This window comes from Diorhabda sublineata, chromosome 11 (genome assembly GCF_026230105.1).
Source record: "Diorhabda sublineata isolate icDioSubl1.1 chromosome 11, icDioSubl1.1, whole genome shotgun sequence".
NCBI classification, from domain to species: domain Eukaryota; kingdom Metazoa; phylum Arthropoda; class Insecta; order Coleoptera; family Chrysomelidae; genus Diorhabda; species Diorhabda sublineata.
This window is the reverse complement of record NC_079484.1, coordinates 6,812,052-6,828,762: the sequence shown is the minus strand read 5'-3', so window position 1 is coordinate 6,828,762 and position 16,711 is coordinate 6,812,052. Positions and strand designations below refer to the sequence as shown.

At 30.3% G+C, this 16,711-nt stretch overlaps 2 protein-coding genes across 10 annotated transcripts in view; one reads left to right on the top strand and one right to left on the bottom strand.

The window, feature by feature from the left end:
- The first annotated feature begins 103 nt into the window (after positions 1-103).
- Positions 104-7,268, top strand: LOC130450060 (immunoglobulin-binding protein 1). The gene is made up of 4 exons (XM_056788228.1): positions 104-322; positions 581-930; positions 2,233-2,545; positions 3,256-7,268. The coding sequence occupies exons 1-4, from the start codon at positions 194-196 to the stop codon at positions 3,505-3,507; spliced, it is 1,044 nt and encodes a 347-aa protein (XP_056644206.1). The 5' UTR covers positions 104-193; the 3' UTR covers positions 3,508-7,268.
- Positions 7,269-9,020: 1,752 nt separating this feature from the next.
- The window catches only part of LOC130450059 (uncharacterized), a 98,338-nt gene continuing 90,647 nt past the window's right edge, over positions 9,021-16,711 (bottom strand). For 5 of the 9 annotated variants that reach the window (XM_056788222.1, XM_056788218.1, XM_056788219.1 and 2 more), the window contains 4 exons: positions 16,084-16,107; positions 15,633-15,944; positions 15,278-15,351; positions 9,021-10,592 (listed from right to left, as the gene is read on the bottom strand). In XM_056788222.1, the coding sequence (XP_056644200.1) occupies positions 10,367-10,592; positions 15,278-15,351; positions 15,633-15,944; positions 16,084-16,107 (636 nt within the window). In that variant the 3' untranslated portion in view covers positions 9,021-10,366. Of the gene's footprint in view, positions 10,593-11,305; positions 13,730-15,277; positions 15,352-15,632; positions 15,945-16,083; positions 16,108-16,711 lie in introns of those variants that run through there. The other 4 variants (XM_056788224.1, XM_056788226.1, XM_056788220.1 and 1 more) reach the window with 4 other exon arrangements.

Sequence of the window (16,711 nt, the reverse complement as noted above, 5' to 3'; positions counted from 1 at the left end):
TTTTTTTCATTTGATTTTGTATTAGTTTATTTTAACTTGTATCGTCACTAAAATTTTCACGTACGAATTTATTAGTATACACTACTCTTTTTCTAACATTTTAACAGATGTCAAGTGGACATCCAAAATTGAAACTTAACCTTAAAACTTGATCAAAAGAGGTATTGAAAAGTTGTTTTAATATTCCTGAAATATGGCTCAAAATACGAAAGATACCGATGAAACTGATATTCAGACTTTAGATTCGATCTTCAAAGAAGGTTTGGAGAATTATAATTCGATCATAAGCAGTGATCAACCCACAAACAGCAATGAGTTGCAGGTGTGCAATAGGAATATTTCTATATATAAATATAATTTTGGTGGTATTTTTTGTAAAAATACAAATACAGTTCTCACTCACTAAATTAAAACGAAATTCATTCTTTGTTACTATATCATTTGAGGAGACTAGTATATAAAAAAAGTTGAAACATTCTTTAAACAATAAATTTATAACAGAATTGGTGGAGATTAACATTTGATAATATTAATAATTATGCGTTTTTTAAATATATATTTTTGAATGTTTCATTTTTAGACAAAAATAAAGAAAACCATGAAAACCTTTGAACAAGCAACTAGGCTTGTGTCTATATCCAGTATATTTAGCACAAATGAAGGAATTGAAGAAATTAGCACCAATGATTTACAGTATTTTCTGTTGCCAGCGTTTTTAGGATCCCTTACTCTAAAATTAACTTCAAAAGAAAGAAAAGATATAGTTGATGTAGCTGAAATTTACTTTAAAGATTTTTTAAAAAGATGTAATGATTATGGAATGGGCAGTAATCAATTCAAAGATAAAAGTGAGGAGAAGGAGAAAAAAGAAAAAACAGAATTTGAGAAATTAGAATATTCTGTTAATACTAGAGCAAATAAAATTCAGAGGTAATTATTTCTGAGTAAATGCTTTCAAAAGTTTTTCCCTACCCCATAATCCACATTTTCAAGCAAAATTGTTGTCTAACAAAACCAAAAATAACAGTGGCTACTATTTTGCTTACTTTATTTGAGCTCATATTATTTCTTTGGTGTTTATGATTATAGTTTAGTCCCAGTTAGTTCAGCAAGATGCAAGTTTGTATACCTAGGAATTTTTTTTGTAAGGTTTAAAATGGGTAAAACCAAGAAACTAATGGTTGAAATTGTTTCTATAGTCTAGGCAAAAGTAACTATCATTACTGTCCAATTAAATATACCTCTACATATTAATATGGACTACAATGTGAAGAAATATGCATCCACTAGGAGCTTTTGTGACAGAAAACGTTTAGGGTGGCCTTGTTAAAAAACCCCTGAAGATAAACATATTACATTGATCAGTAAACATGAACGACGACTCATGGGCCCAGAGATAGCAGTTCAGATCAATGAATCTAGGGATCTACCTTTGAGTACTTCTAGTGAAAAGTAGATTTGTGAGAAGCTAGGAAGTTTTGGAAGGGTGGCAGTGAAGAAATCTTATAAGGTGTCGAAAGAAAATTACAGTGTTGGGTGGTTACAGTGGGCTAAAGAACATTTTGAAGTAATGAGTCAAAGTTTGAGATTTTTGGATCTAAGACTGTTGTGCTCAGGTCAAACGAAAAATGGATTCTATATCCATGTGTGGGGATATTTTGAAGGAAGGGCGACTGGTGGATTATTCCTCGAATCGGTACAAAGAGTATTTGAAATAATTGGAGAGAAATAATGTAATGATTTTACTGTTACAGTCGCTCGACCTCAACTCGATTGGATTGTTGTGGGACAAATTGGACAGGGAAATCAAAAAGCAGTGTCGTACTTCCACTTCACACCTTTAGAATATCCTTAAAAACGAATGAAACCAAATAATCGTCGGTTATTTGTGCAGAATGCCAAATAATAAAAGGGGGCTACATTGATGAATAAAAATTTAAATATGTGATAATTGCAGACTGTGGTTTTCTTATAACTATATTAAAATTGATATTATTGTTTTTATTTGTATATCACTCAAACTATAGGGTGGGCAAAAACTTTTCACCTGTAGTATATGTGTTTATTTTATTATGTAAGCTACATATAAAATTTAATTGTTTTTTGTAATAAAAACTTCCAATTTTTCAATGTAAATAATATTGCTTAAAAAACAAAATTCCAATTAATATAGAAGACATGTGGATATACTAAGGAATTCAAAACTAACATTTTATATTTTTCATATGACAGATTTAAAGAACAAAAAGAACTAAAGTCCAAATTAGAAGATTTAAAGAAAAACATGGAAAATGAACATGCCGATGAAGAAATAAAAAGAGAATACTTTCTAACTATGATAAAACTGTTTATGCATGAAGCAATAGACGAATTAAACAGTATTGATATGGAAAAACCGATCTTAGAACACATGGCTAATATGAAAAATGAAGAAAAACCTCAACCCAAAAGACCCCCTCCTCCACTGAAGCCAATTGTGATAACAAAAGATGACATACAGAAAGCTGTTTTTGGAGCTGGTTATCCATCATTGCCGATAATGACTGTACGTATTAATAATCTTTCAATTAGTTTTAGAATATACATGATAGAGAAATCTTTAAATTTTATTCTTATCAAACATATTTAGAAAATGATTAATGATTAGCTATATCATTGCATTTATATATACCAATATATATATATATATATATATATATATATATATATATATATATATATATATATATATATCATTTATTTAAGACCAGCTTCTTATTCAAAAATGCGTTTATTTTACAAATAGACAACAAGTAAACACAATTACCCTTCATACCCATGATAATCGTACAGTGTCGAAATTGTAGTATTCATGGTTTAATAAAATCATATTTGTGGTATTTTTCGCCCTGTTGCTTCTTCCGATGGACTCAAACGCGCTAGATTTTATTCCCAAATCATCGAGTCGTGATTCAGATGACTGTGATACCCAATTGCGTGGATCCCCTCCAGTAACCAATATTTTGTATTAAGTTAGTTTATCTTCATTCTTCAATGCTTAATTGTCACATGTTGGTCTCAATCTAATTATTAAAATGTCGATTGTATTCACCTACTTTTCTGCTGTAATTCTTTGTGGTGGTTCATTAAAAAATGTTTTGAAAATTTAACATTGTTTTTGAAATGAATACACTATAGTATGGTAATAGTCAATAATCTGCATATATTGACATATAAAAAACGTTTTATTTATTTTAACAGCGAAACTAATTTCAGGTGGAAGAATTTTATCACAAAAGAGTAGAGGACGGTATTTTTCCTGATCCAACTAAACCGAAGAAAGGTCCAACGACTTTACAACAAGCCGCCGCCGCCGGTTTATCTTTAAATCAAGAGGAGAAAGAAAAAGAAGAAACTGAAAAATTAATTGAAGAAGATAGTGATAAACATATCGCAAGAATGAGGAGCAGAGATGAATTTAAAGATGAACACAGAAGAGGTTGGGGTAACAGAATGAATCGAAGTTAAGAAATGGTTAATGAAGTAAATACATGTATATATTTACTAATAGTTTTTTCTAAAATATGTTTCAAAATACATACACAATGGCTACATTAAAAGTATTTTACAAACTGATGTACAACGTTAATCAATCGTTATACATGGTTTGATGTCTTTATGATAGTATTTATAAGGATTTTTGATGAACTGGTATTTCAAATGCCTATCGAAAATTGACGCTACATTGATTTAGAAACTTTAGTAATTTACTGTTTCTATAGATTGGTATATTTTATGTTATATTCACAACAACCAATCTAAAAAGTTTTGTTCAGTAACTAATATCAATTACTGTTTTGTTACTAGCACCGCTTTTAATTTTTGCCTTTAAAAGTATTACACAATAAAAGTTTCAAAAAATATTATTAGATATCTAACATAAAATCCACTTGTAGTTTATCTGATACTTAATTATGTCTAATTTGACTATTAACACTGACTGAAATAAAAAAAATCAAATAATGCAACTATTTTTCTCGAATATTTGTTGATCAATATAAAACACTTTCAAGCACCTTTTCCAATCCTCTAAAGTTATTCTGATACATGCTTTTTGGTATGATATTGATCTTCACCTTTTCGATGCTGATGATATATTTTTATTGGAATGATTGAGCTTTAATGACATAACCATATTCATTTAGGTAATTTCAATGATCTCTAAAGTCTATTAATAATTCCTAGTTGGAATTAAATCCATGTTTTTAGTAGATTTTTGTATATAAAAAAAATTTCAACGTTTCAAACTAAACATTTGGCATTCAAATGATTTTGTAAGAAAAGGTTTACATTCACCATTTCCCAAGTGGGTATCTTTCAACTTTCTATCTATGCAAGATAAAACCCATTTAACAAGCCTATGAAACCGTTTGGGTGCTACAGCTTTTGGTCATTGAAAAGACCTACAAAATTTTTTTTTCATTGCTTCAAGGTTTCAATGTTGAGTTGCTGGTATGTGGTCATAATTTGATTGAAGCTTGTTTCCTGATATCAGAAAGAAAATGAAAAATTGAATGTGTGCCCAGTTCCTGAAATTGGAAACAATTTAATTGTTATTTTTTGAATGTGCTATTCATATAAAATAATATTGTATAATAGGTGAATTCTGACCATTATGAAAAATATTGGAATTTTGCAAGTTTAAGGATTGAGTTGTGATTTTTTTGTTTGTATTTTTTTATAACTATTTATTAAAATGTCTAACTTTTGATAGTTGGTTTACATTTCAAAATATCCTATTCCATTGGGAGGACTAGACATTTTAACTAATTTCTATTTATACGGAGTGACCAGAAATATAATGAACTGAATTTAAAAAATATTGATTATAGTAGAGTAGATCTCCAAACTACTTATTTTTGTCCTGCTTATTACTACATGCAATCAGTATGTATAGTCAAATATACAATATACAATTTTCTTTGATAATTATTTTCTGTGTTTGTAGGAACTACTATAACTTAATATATCTCACCCCTATTTCAATAGTACCAAGCTCATAAATGCTAATTTTATAGGATAAGCCAAAAAAAAACGATTTTAAGTGAGATTTGTTTTGGATCAGTTAATTAGGTGTACCAAATTCGGTGCACATTCAGTTTGAAGATATCTTTACTGATTAGTGATGTAAAATCTACAGACAACTTTAAACAAAATTTTTTAGTGATATCACACTAATGTTAATGTTAATTTTATTTAGACTTGTTGAGTTAGAGCTTGGGGCGAATAAAACGAAATATATGACTTTATTTGTAATTTAACTTAATATAATATAAAAAAATGTTTACAGTAAAAATCACCTTACAAGGTTGCGTTTAAACTTAAGTAAATTTCCGTTTAATGAGAGGAAGAACAACATAACAATTTTCGACTTTGTAGATTTCCATTTATGTCTCTGTCAAAGTTTTTGCCGATCTCTATATTAAAAAAATCAGTGTGAGTTATGGCACCACAGCTTTGATTTTTATAACATCTCCCGACGAAATGAGATGACATACTGGCTTACAGTACTGTTGATGGTTCATACAGACGCGAGTAATACACTTGGCGTTTCATGCAGAATCTGTTAGTACTAATGATATGGTACTATTAAAACCTGTAACATCATCTTAAGGTATACATTGGACGGAAAATGACAATTTTGAATTTTTTTTGGATATGGCACTATTGAAGTAGGAGTGCGATATAAATATACATTTAAAAACGATCCGTCAAGTCCAATGGTTTTGTTATTTTAAAACTTTGTGTTTGCTCAGTGTTCTCAAATAGATTCACTTCTAGCTCGTTCGGTGGTTTTAAAGTCTGATGGAGTAGGCGTAATACTTTAGACTGAAACCTCTATAATCTTTAGATGAAATTTGGCTGTCGTCCCTCATAACTGGATCCTATAAGGTCCATATTGGCTTGAAGGCGAGTTTGTAAACTAGGAGTTTATATTGCATACCTAGTCTTGTTATAATATTTTCTCCAATTTGTTTTAGTTTATTCATCGAAAATTTTACTAAAAAGGTTTCAGAGACATGTCTGTCGACTATCGTTCAGGGAATAAAAAGACAATAGAATGTAAGACTTGTCTATATTTTCATTCAATAAATAATAAATACGATCTAATTACTGCTAGTAATACTCGTTAAGAGCAACAATAACATATTGCACAATTAAATAAATATTAACAAAATATTTTAAATGAACATTGTACGTTTCAGTTGAATTTACACATGAAGAATACATTTTTCAAACAATATTATGATTTTTTCGAAATTTTTAAATTGATACTTCTTTTCCTTCTAAAAAGAATATTTATGGCTTAAATTTTATAGGTTATACAAATATTTTTGAGTTTTGATATACAGGGGAATAATAATTACATTAAAAAAAAAATAAATCACAGTCAAAAGTATTCATGTATATATCTTTTACATTTGCTATAAAAATATTTAGGAATGTTAATATATACTCATGGGAATAAAAATAATATTGTGCATTGAAAACAATTTGAAAAATCTTTATTTTAATTAGATTTTATTTGTAATAAAATAATATATTATAAAAATGAAATTAACTATTGGAATGTGATAATAAACACACTGTTTACACTACCACTACACCAACATTCAAAATTAGACTGACCGAGGCGCGTTTTGATAACCAAATTATTATCTTCAGAAAAGAAGAATATAAATTGGTTATCGAAACGCGCCTCAGGCAGTGTAATTGCGAGTGTTAGTGTAAACAGTGTGCTCAGTATGAATATCACCAACGGTTCCAAACATTCCAACTTAATTGGAATGTGATGTTAATGTAAATTATTGTTCAAAATGAACTAACCCATTTTCCCATGAATAATTATTTGTGACTTATAACAAAAATGCAGTAATTTTTTCTCCATAGTCTATTCAATACTGTTTACAATAGACGTCAGACAGTGTTGGTGTAAACAGTATGAATATCACCAACAGTTCCAGAAATTCCAACTTAGTTAAAACGTTTTTATACATGAAGAGACCATAATGATATTTGCTACTACATTTAGACCAGCATTAAAGTAGAAATAAAACTCAATAGTCTATTTAGAAACTATGAAAATATACTTTACTTTGAAATTTATTACAAATTGTGGTCATTCTGGCAGATAATGGTATTTTATTTTCATTTAATTAAGTTATGTATATTTTTTGACATATATACACAACATAAAATTTTAAATTTTGTATGTGGCAACTCTGTGCAAGAAATACCCCCTTTTCTTGCACAGAGTTGCCACATACAAAATTTAAAATTTTATGTTGTGTATATATGTCAAAAAATATACATAACTTAATTAAATGAAAATAAAATACCATTATCTGCCAGAATGACCACAATTTGTAATAAATTTCAAAGTAAAGTATATTTTCATAGTTTCTAAATAGACTATTGAGTTTTATTTCTACTTTAATGCTGGTCTAAATGTAGTAGCAAAGTAGTTTCCGTAAATTTGGCGTCGAATTCGAAATCAGCGACCCCGAATGAAAGATTTCATAACGACGACTTAAATTTTTCAGTTTTGTTAGTGCACTGTGGCACTACACAAGATTCCATGTGATAAATTTATAGAAAAATGATAGTTAACGTTACATGTTTCACGTAATTGACGCTTTTATAGACATATTGTTCTCGGCCCTGTTTTGTATGCAGTTGAACATCGTAAATCCGGACTTCTATAACGCGGAATATCTAAAATCCGAACTGATTAGTTCGTATCGTAATTTTTAGCATGCATATATATTTGATACTAGAAGGCGACATCATACATAACGATAGCATGTAGAATCATAATTTTTTTTTGCTTTTCCAGTTAGAATTTTTTTTTATTTATTGTTTCTCCACTATTACTTTTATTGATGTTATTTTAACTTCTGTTTATAAAGTATTTACACTTTTTATTATTATTTTATAAAAGTGTTTTTGTGCAGTATTAAATGTGATATGATTTCTTGTTAGCGCGATAGATAGCGCCACCATAAATGTATTCAAATGTTCGTATGATCTAAAATCCGGAACCAATCGTTTCCCAGCAATTCCGGATTTACGATCTTGTACTGTATTGGAACTATTGATTTTTATTTCAAATGCAAGTAATTTCCAGAACTATCAATTTAAGGTAATTATTACAATAACGAATAGTATAGTTTCCTTAATGAAATAGTCTATTTGAATATCATATCGAGATCGTTTAGATCATTATGGTCGTAAATTATAATAATTTGAACATTATATGGGACAATTCAATTTTACCATGTTTTTATACCCATTTTGGTTACAAATTATTTGAGTGTAGCATTAATACAATGCAAGGTTAAGCGATACACAGAATGAACGCGAACATGGCGCGCTCTACACGTTCTTAAAAGTTAAAGATAGTTCAACTTGTAGAGAAACTGTGATAACGCACACAATGATCGCACTTGAACGCGCTCATGACACGTCGAAGTTAACCAACTTTTTACGCGTTGAATGTAAAAAACATAACCTCACTTTTCTAGTGTAGTTTGTCGTTGCAGGTACCCTGAAAAATTACTTATTGATATAATATGTTTATGACTGTTTATATAACAAACAGTCGGCTGGATATAAGAAAACTTCAATTTAGCATAATATATGGAATCAATTTCCCATTTGTAAACACCATGACAAGAACTAATGATTAACTTTATGATCTAATTGACAATCAGGGTTTCTTATTGAATGTTTTATAAACTATCTACTCAATAAGTTAAAAAGTTGATCATATAAACCCCAATTCATTCATATACGTTTAAAAAATTCGTCTAGATCTATTTCATTCATTTTGAAATATGTTATAGAAAAATAACTGTAGATATTTCATCCAGTAAAGTAAGTTCAAATTTCTTCAAATACATGAAATTTTACGGTTATGTTTCCTAGCGAACAGGCATCATGTTCGCGTTCATTCCGTGCGCCCCTTGATTAATGATAACATTCCAGTGCAATTAGCTGAAGTGGTCGAATACTATAATGACAGTTATGGTGAGAATCAATCTCATCAACTAATTTGTCATTCAAGAATATTTATTTTTCATTTATAATGTCTGAATAAAAAAAATAATTCATAAGAAAGTTTTTTAACCTGTACATTTTTCCCCGAGAATGTCATAGTGCCAATTCCTTCAAAAGAAAACAACCTTTTAAAATTTGATTTCTACCAAAGCTTGATAGATACAAATGACAACATTTATAAAAAAGCCAAACAAACAATTGATACATGTAGTAATGAAATTCATACTGAACACACTGTTTACACTAACACTCACAATTACACTGTCTAACGCGCGTTTCGATTACAAAGTTATCGTCTTCAGTGACTGAAAGTGAACTTCCGTCAGTGTTGGTGTAGTGGTGGTGTAAACAGTGTGTTCAGTATGACATACAAAATTATGTAACATGCCATTCAACAAAAAGTATTCTAGCAACTAAATTTTTGGAGGGAGGGTTTCCAAATTATAACCTGTTTTTAGCGTCGACACTGATGACAAATTAATAATGAGTTATGTTTTTATTTTCAGTTGGACTGAGGAAAAATTAGAAAACTGTATTATGGTGGATCTATGAAATTAAATGAACATATTTGGTAAAACTGTTTTTGAAGATGTTTAGCAAAATATTTTTGATTGGCAGTAGTAGAAAAAAAAATTATTTTTCAAAGCCACAATAATAAATACCCATACTACAGACTGCACAATTTATACTATACATAATGTAGTTAAGTATAGGTAACAACAAATACAGTGATAAGGTTGTTTAATAACTAAAAACCAAGGTTATTGCATGGCAATTAATAATATATTACATTTTGGCACTTTTACTGACATGTTCAACAAGTTTTTCCAAAATTTCCGACTAACTACAGGAAATATTTAAGCGGATCATTTAATATTGCATTTAACACATTCAAGAATTGAACTGAACATTTTATAAATTACATTTCCAATTAAGATTTTGCTGGTATATTAAGTCAGAAATGTCGAAGAACATTATCAATTTTAATTGGCTGAATTACTGAAGCATATTATCATTTATATAGGGATGCATTTAATAAATAGGTAAACTTGCAATCTAATTATGTTACAGATCCGACTGATATAGTTCTACCAAAATCTGATCCGAACAGGATACAATTTTCAGACACTAAAATTTCGTCGTTTATTTTATTGAATGACAATTGTGTCCCGACAAAAAAATTACTGCATTTTCAACTGCTACTACAATGCGTCTAAAATTCAATCTAAAACCTCACAACAAAAATTTAAGACAAAAGTATATAATATCACGTTGTAGAAGCAGGCGTTCTAGTACGACTATGGGCCCGCCTCGGTATAGAAGAAGTAGAATTTGGGACGTAACGCTGAGGTGAAGGAGGTTCCCCTGGTTGCCTCCAAAGCCTCGAAGCAGATCTTTTCGATGGCGTCAAGTCAACAGGAGTTGATAATGTCGCTGTTGGAGGTCGCGACCTTCTGGCATTCGGTGACGGTGGTGATGAGGATTCAGTCACACTGAAACAAAAAAAATCGTATTGTTAAGTTAGATAGTAACATTACAACAAGAATTCTTATTAGAACGAAGCTTTCAAATGGGCATGAAATGACTTATTGGTCCTTCTAGACCAATAAGTAATGGAATGGTTATTCTTACCTGGAATTGCTGTAGAGCAGCATGTAAAATATAAAAAAACTATTACAAGTACTGGAAAAACAAATATTTGCAACTAAGCATATCATATTTATACATAAGGCCACTTTATTTCATATTAACATGTATTTTAATGTATATAAAGATAATAAATTGACATTTTTATATACGAAGATAAAGTTTTTAATAAAATTGTAGAAAATATCAACGCTAAATATATGAGTAAAAAAATGTATAGCAATGAAAAACATTTATATATAATCACAGATAATCAACACAAAATTTTATGTAAGAAAATAGCATTTGCAACAAAAGTGACCAGAAAACAATATCTTAAGGCACTGTATACTCAAAAGGAACAACGGTTTATCCATTACACTCATAAATAGATTTAAAAGAAATTGAATATAATAAAATTCTGTTATGTATGTGCGAAATCACCCAACCATTTTGCCCTTCACTTAAAGGAAAATTAACGCTTTCCCAGAACAACCTCATTAGGGTAAAATATGTTAATACTAGACAGCTTGTCAATAATACAAAAAGTTTTACTAAAATAATGTTTTTCTTCCTAATATTTCTTTTTATTTAAGTGATATGTATCCAAAAACGTTCATTGTACATGCTATATCTTTGATTATACTCTTAATTTTGCTCGTTATTTTCTCTTAATTAAAATTCATGAGGATTTATATTTCTCTTTGATACACACAACAAATTTCCAATATCATTGAAGTGGAAACATATTAAAAATGAATCTGTGCTGCACTAATTATCAACAATTTCACAGTATATTAGTTATTTGTCTAGATATTTCTCATTTTTTCACAAACTAAAGTAAATTTAACAAAATGAAAAGTAAGAAAGTTTATGATTAATTTGGAGAAAACTAAAGAGATCTTGTGATATTAATACCATATTATTCTTTCTGTGATAAAAAAACTATTGTTACTCAATTGAAAAACAGTTTAACAAAAAATTTAAAGTAAAAAAATTTAAATAAACAATTTGGAGAAAAATAAAAAGATCTTGTGTTGTAGATACCAAATTATTCTGTGATTTTCGCTATCTCTCTCCAGAGGTTATGAATTCTGAAAAAAGTAGGTCAAATGGCACAAAATAATTGTTTTGAGAAATAACAATAATCGTTTAAACATGAAAAATATTACTAAGGAAAAATAATTTTAATAAAAATGAAAAGTAAATATGTTTGAATGATTTAATTCCCAAATTAATGAATTCAAGGCATATTGGAACATACAGTACCAAGAAGTAGTTACCTACAATTAGGAAGACGTTCAAATATGTCAGGACTATAATTTTAATTTATTTGACCTATCCTAGAGTACCTGGAGTTTCTTAAAGTACTGTGACAACAGACAAAAATAAAAAAAAGGTTCTAAGTGATTTAATACAAAAATTCAATATTTTATTTAAAAAAACTATATTCATATAAATTAAAAAAGCTTGTTCGTAAAATCTCTACCAAAAAACATACATTAGATATTAAAACAGTAACACGAAGAATATTATTTGTCTAGCGTTAACTCATTTTTGGCTCTATCTTTCTTCTGGAGTGGAAGGAAATGGAATATGGAAAACACAAGCTAAAGTAGGGGAGGATAAACCCATCACAGAAACTGAACCTTTTTGTGGAATCGGCTACAAGGCAATAGAGCAAACACCAGAAATGGAAGATAGGGAAAAATTCAGTTAAACAACAATTAACAGGGGGAGACAGGCAAAGATATTATTGGGAACCTATAACCAAAGATTTATTGAACGTAAGAACACTACGAATTTTTTAGGGGTAATGCCGCCTCAATGGACACTTGGAGAAGATTTAGCAGAAGATACAAAGTGCAAATTCTGCTATGTAGATGTCAAAACCTTTATCTACATTCTCTTTGAGGCTTAGTATTCACTATTTTCAAGTTGTATACTAAACAAAATGAAAATCGAACATATAGAAACAAAGATAAAGGCAAACCAAACAATATCAAAATGTTTCTAGATAAACACAGGATTAAAACAGAGAGATCCGTTAAGCAGTAAGCTGTTCAATATGGATAGTACGTAAAATTGGTTTGACCAGAATAAGGGACGCTAAAAACAAGGAAAACACAAGTACTGGTATACACAGACCATAGCATTACACCTGGGAGTATATTAAATAAAATATGAAGATCCCAAATACTGAAATTTCTGAAAGATCAGCTGAGAATACTGAGCCTCTCCAGTACCACAGCAAGAAAAGGATCCTTTGGGTGGCAGTGTGTATGACATTCTAAAAATAAGATGTACACTGTGTCCCACTTTGATTGAGACTGCACTGTATCTCAGCTTTTATTGAAGATATAAACATGCGGGTTTTTCGACCCTGTATCTCTTTTTTTTAAACTATTAAAGCCACAAACAGAAATATTCCAACTACTTTTGTTCCTGAAATACAAGGCAAAAATAAAAATGTTCACTTTTGGAGATATAAGTAATTTTCAGGTCCCATATAAAATAGGAAAAAAATAAAAGTTAGTTATAATAGATATTTTTACATAGAAGTCAGTGACGTATATAAAAAATTTTTATTTAGAGTACTGTTTTCAAGATTGGGCACCAACTATTTTTCAAATGGAATATTTTAACGTGAAATTTTTGCAATTTGAAAATGTACACACTACACACCCAATGAAAGGTAAGTTTTACTCTGGAAATGATAAGTTGGTTATCGAAATTTTGAGTATCGGTGAAGTGATAGTGAATAGTGTGTTCAATATCTCATTATATTTTTCATGGTTGGACATTAATAACATATATACAATATGGACAAATAATACTCTTTTCGATTTTAATTGAATTTGATTTTTCAAAAAACTTATAACCGCAACATATTTACACTGCCGTACACGAATATAACAGATGTAACAAACAGAACAAATTAAAACTACACAAAATTATAATGCCGAGAATCATATCAGCTAATACTACCTTCCCGATTCTGAAGCTGTTATCCCAGCCGAGGAATGCAAGAATCAAGAGCAGCATAAACAAAAAATAATACAAAATCAATGCAATAATTTATTTTTAACAAATTAGTTAACAAAACTTGGTGTTATTATTTGGACTTTGATATTTAGAAGTTACAAGAGATTTTGGGTATTGAACGTCAGGACTTGATGAAGACTTTAAGGTCAATATTATATTATAATCAAATTGCTGGAAAAGAAGGGGTCTTATACTATGATAGAAAAGAGGAAAATTATTATATTAGACAGTGTCTGTGGTTAAATTTCAGATCAGATTTGTTGATGTCGAAAAGGTCTACGATACGGTGCAGTTGAAAACGCTTTTTGATATAATGATGAAATCTAACTTCAGCAATGTTTATGTTGGAGCTATTCAAAAAGTCAAAAGGTGTAGACAAGTTGGGAAATACCCTATCAAAACAATTTTCGCATTCGAAAGGTTTGAGACAAGGGTGCAGTATATCACCGACATTATTTAAAATATACATTCAAGAAGCTCTGAGTACATCGTTGGGAAATGGGAATTAAGATAGAGGATAAGTGCTTAACAACTCTATTTTTCGCAGATGACCAAGTTATTATAGCTGGCGACGAGGACGATTCAGATTATATGCTGGGGTTTGATTAGGAAGCACAGAAGGAGACCCCGAACTGCAAATAAATAGGGTTAGACAATTTAAATAATTTAGAAGATGGAACATCAAAAGACAATATAAGAAGTAGAGTGCAAAATCTACACAAATTCTGAACTCATTGATGAGGTCAGAAAAAATTAACTTAAACACAAAAATGACAATATACAAAATCTTAGTGGAACCTATTTTAACGTATGGATTAGAGTGCTGGCAACTAGCAGATAGACAGAAGAAAAATATAGAGGCTGTGGAAATGGACTACTTAAGAAGATCGTACAAGATTCCATAACAGAGCATATACGGAATAAAGATATACGACGAAGAACTGGTCGAGTATACAGGACTTCAGAGAGAACTTAGCAACTGCTCTGGTACGGACATGTGAAGAGGATGGAGCAGAACAGGTGGTCGAAGAAAGCATTGATGTATTAAAACGCACAATAGAAGGAGACGAAAAAAACACTCAAAGAGCTGGAATTGAACAAACCATGAAAGACAGAGCTTTTAATCGTTTAGTTTTTCGACATAATCTAACCAGCATTGTTATGACCAATATTCAAATCCATTTAATACCATTTTCATATATAGTGCAGTGGACTAATGGCAGTGTAAAGCATGACCACAGAATCAAAGTTGATTCTATAAGACTACAAGACATTCAATGAGCCAGAAGAGCTGCTCTGGATTGATTGACATTATTTATATTAGAACCAAAAAGGTCTAACGATTTTGATCTTAAAGTAATTAATTTAAAAATTTGTGCATACATGAATTATACTTAAACTAATGAGATTAAAAGTTGATGATGGAAAGAAAGTGTAAATGCGAGTGATGAAGATGAGATGTAAATGAATTGTGCTAAATGTGCTATAAAAAGTTTATTATTTTTACCTGACTAAGGACCCAGCGCTACCATCGACTGGTGATCCATTAAGAAGCGAAGGACCCGCCGAAATTGGTCGAATCTTAAAGACAAAAAACTTAATATATTGAGTATTTCATAAGCTCGATACAAATCGTATGGAAAAAATACATTCCAAAGAAAAATCACTCTATTAGACAAGGTAGAAAATAATTTCAAGAGGAAAAGAACATTACACGATACTGCAAAATGCTGATGGAATTTTCCTGGAAACAGCTTATTAGACTAACTTGTTCCAGCAAGCTTTTCATATTAAGTAGCTGGATTTAAGGCGATGTGAAACTTTTAGATAAATAATTATTGGTAAGTTTGTTTAAAACTCACCCTTTCTGTTTGTGTAGCTGCGTTACATGTTTGACTTTCACATGTGGTAGAAGCTGGTGCCGAATTAGCATGGTAATTATCTTCTGCGAGCCGCAACATCTGTTGCTGAAGATTTTGTACAGTTTTTTCTCTATCTTCTAGTTGTCCTTGAAGAAACAGTACTTGTCTCCGCAATTCCGCTAGTTCTAACATCACCTGTTTAGAGTCATTGTGACCACCATCATCGCTTGCGCTTGCGTCGTTGTCCGCACACAGACTATTGAAGATCCCATTCGTCAAGTGCTGACTTTCGAATGGGTTGTGAGTTTCTGACTGAAATATTAAAATTAAATTCAGTATTTAATTAATTGGTGGAACGAAATAATTTGGAATTAAATTCCTATAGTTTACATAAATTTTTCTTTTTTTCATTCATTATGAAACACCAAAAATGGCGATGTTGGTTACTTACCCTCAACAATTCCTCTTCTACTGTCTGAAGGGCAACAAAATCACAAAACATGCAAAAAAAACAAACAAAATAGGTAAATATATATGAGAAGCCAAAATGTTAGTATTACTGTTATCCCCATGGTTAAATTATTACTTAAAGACCTCGTATTTAGGATTCGGAGGTAGTATAAAGAAATAAAACAAACAACCAATTTTATATAATGAACCTGAAATGAACGTGTTAAATTGAAACATGGTAGTACGAGGATGGTCCCAGAAGTACCTGGCCCAACAAAGAAAACACCAAAATTTTGTTGGAAAATCTTCGACCACCGAGCCGAACATCGAACCATTTTTTTCAAGTCTGGGAATAGAAATTTATCCGAGGGGGCTAAATCTAGCGAATAAGGTGGACGAGGTAGGAATTCAAACTTCAACTCATTAATTTTGGCCATTGCAACAACGGATTTGTGAGCTGGTGCATTGTCTTGATGAAACAACACTTTCTTCTTAGCCAAATGCGGCCGCTTTGCTTGATTTCTTCGCTCAAACGCTGCAATAAGTTCGCCGTCGATAGTTTTTCCTTTCACGAGATAGTTAATGAAAATTATCCCCCGTGCATTCCAAAAAACCGACGCTTTCAGAAG